At 63.0% G+C, this 2,395-nt stretch overlaps 1 protein-coding gene across 1 annotated transcript; it reads left to right on the top strand.

Annotated features, from left to right (window-relative positions):
* Positions 1-201: 201 nt before the first annotated feature.
* MNEG_15946 (Dynein heavy chain 7, axonemal) lies at positions 202-1,195 on the top strand (the record flags this gene model as incomplete). Its single annotated transcript, XM_014035583.1, has 4 exons — positions 202-299; positions 518-654; positions 829-899; positions 1,141-1,195. Coding segments are annotated over 4 exons (361 nt in total), but the record flags the coding sequence as incomplete, so codon positions are not given.
* Positions 1,196-2,395: the final 1,200 nt, after the last annotated feature.

The following is a 2,395-nucleotide window of genomic DNA, read 5'->3' as shown; positions in this document are numbered from 1 at the left end:
AACCTGCAGGCCACCGAATATTTCATCCTCAAGGCAGGTCGCAGACCGTTCTGTTGTGTTTCTGGTGCCTCCGTGTGTCACAAAATGTGTGTGCTATGCAAAAGCTTCCAGAGGGGTGACCACCAGAGGTTTGGTCGTGGCTGCCTGGATAGTGAATCGGACTGCCCGCACCACCTGAATGACCACACCGCCTCTCCTGGCATGCCGCACCCGCGCGGTCAATCCGCACCGCAGGCGACCCAGCTCTACGAGATGGTGGTGGTGCGCCACGGCCTGATGCTCGTGGGGGACGCCATGAGGTGAGGCCTTTGCAAGACGACTGCCTTCTTCACACCTGCACGCATCACACTTCTCCCATAAACTCTCGCGACCGGCACTTTGGTGTGATCAAGAGGGTGGTGCGGCCCCCAGTGGTGGTCACAAGCCGAGGTTGCCTTCTCGGACGAACAAGGACGAACAATACAATGTCATGATCTGAATATAGTCAACATCGTTGGCCCACAACCTCGGACCGCAGCGGCAAGTCGTGCGCGCTGCAGTGCCTGGCGGGCGCCCTGGGGGACCTCAAGGACTCGGGGGTCGAGGGGCCCCTCTACCAGCGCGTCGCGGTGCGCAGCATCAACCCCAAGGCCGTCACCATGGGCCAGCTGTACGGTGGGTCACGGGCTGGACAGGGCGGCGCTGGGGGTGGTCGGCGGGACGCGACTGCGCTTCGGGCTGCAGGCCGGGGGCTTGGGGGCTGGGTGTGCGTGCCGGATGTTGGGAGGTGGATGTTGGTCGAGTGATCGTAGCACGATCGACAACACAAGAATTATGGTTGTCCCGCAGGCGAGGCTGATAAGGCGACCCAAGAATGGAAGGACGGCGTGCTCGCGGTCACCTTCAGGTACTGCCCACCAGTCGGGCCGTCGGGCGTGTCACCTGCAGGGGGGGGGGGAGGGGGCGGGACGGGGCGCCCGCCGCGCCTTCACGGCTGGCGCGGGCCTGTTGCTGCTTCCCTTTCTTGAATATTCGGCGTGGTTTTGCCAGCAGCCCTGCATGCTTATGTTTCTGCTCCAATGCATTGGGTTGATCACAATCAACCCTGGTGGCCCCACTTGTTGCAGATCTCTTGCGTCGGACCCATCCCCTGACCGCAAGTGGCTCGTGCTGGACGGCCCAGTCGACGCCCTCTGGATAGAGAACATGAACACGGGTGGGTGGGCACGCCCTGAACCCTAAACCCTGAGCCCAGCAAGGGGGCCCACCCATGCAGGGCACGCCGCCTCTCTATGCAGTGGCAGCACTTGTGCATGCAGGGCTGGTCCCTCAACAAAACGACGAGTTCATGCAGGCGCGCCGCGCGTCGCATGCCCGGCTCCTGATTTCGTATACATCGCACAACAACCACCTTTGCTGACATCGGCGTCCCAACCGCTCTCGAACTTTTGATGCTAATCACCAGTCCTTGATGACAACAAGAAGCTGTGCCTGCCCAACAGCGAGATCATCACCATGAGCCCCACCATGAGCATGATTTTCGAGGTGGGCGCGGCCGCGCACGATCCTTTGACCGCGTTTGACCGCCCTGCTGGTCCGTTGACTTGGCGGGCAGCAACGTCACACGGGGCCGCAGCTTGAGGGATCCGAGGATAACATGTCGATAGCCCAGCGCTTTTACCCCAAGTATGATACGGGATGACCCGCAGGTGGGGGACCTGTCTGTTGCGTCCCCCGCCACAGTCAGCCGCTGCGGCATGGTGTACCTTGAGCCCCATCAGCTGGGCTGGCGGCCGCTGCTGACGTCATGGATGCAGGTGGGCCAAGAATTGCAGTTTTTTAATGCACGACCATGGTAGCTTTACTGACTTGAAGTTTTTTCTGCATCAGAGTTGTAGTCATGAGGTAACCCTGAGCTGTGGAGCAGCGTCACCGTTTGCGACCGGTGCTCAAGGCAGCAACACAACCCCACCTACCCCCTCGCCCCCCGAGTACACCCCCAGACCCTGCCCAAGACCCTTGGCACCAAGGCCCGCCGCCAGCTGGAGTCCCTCTTTGATTGGCTGATGCCGCCCTGCCTGCGCTTCGTCCGAAAACGCGTCAAGGAGCTCAGCCCAACCTCAGACGCAGCCCTCGCGCGCGCCACCATGCGCATCATTGGCGCGCTCCTCGGCGCGAGGGCGGCGCCGGCCGCGGACCCCGAGCCGGCGGGTGCGGACGGGGGCGCCGCCGCGGCTGACGTGACAGAACCGCTTGACCAAGACGCCACGGGCAGCGGCGGTGGCGCGGGCGTTGCGACGTTTACTGGTATGGATGATGCGTCCAAGGTTCGGCTGGCGGAGGCGGCGCTGCTGTTTGGCATGGTGTGGGGCGTTGGCGGCAGCACGGACGGGGAGGGGCGCCAGGACTTCAACGC

The sequence above is a fragment of the Monoraphidium neglectum genome (genome assembly GCF_000611645.1).
Source record: "Monoraphidium neglectum strain SAG 48.87 unplaced genomic scaffold scaffold05822, whole genome shotgun sequence".
Lineage (NCBI taxonomy): Eukaryota > Viridiplantae > Chlorophyta > Chlorophyceae > Sphaeropleales > Selenastraceae > Monoraphidium > Monoraphidium neglectum.
Note: the sequence above shows the minus strand (reverse complement) of the source record. Positions and strands in the feature narration are given on the sequence as shown.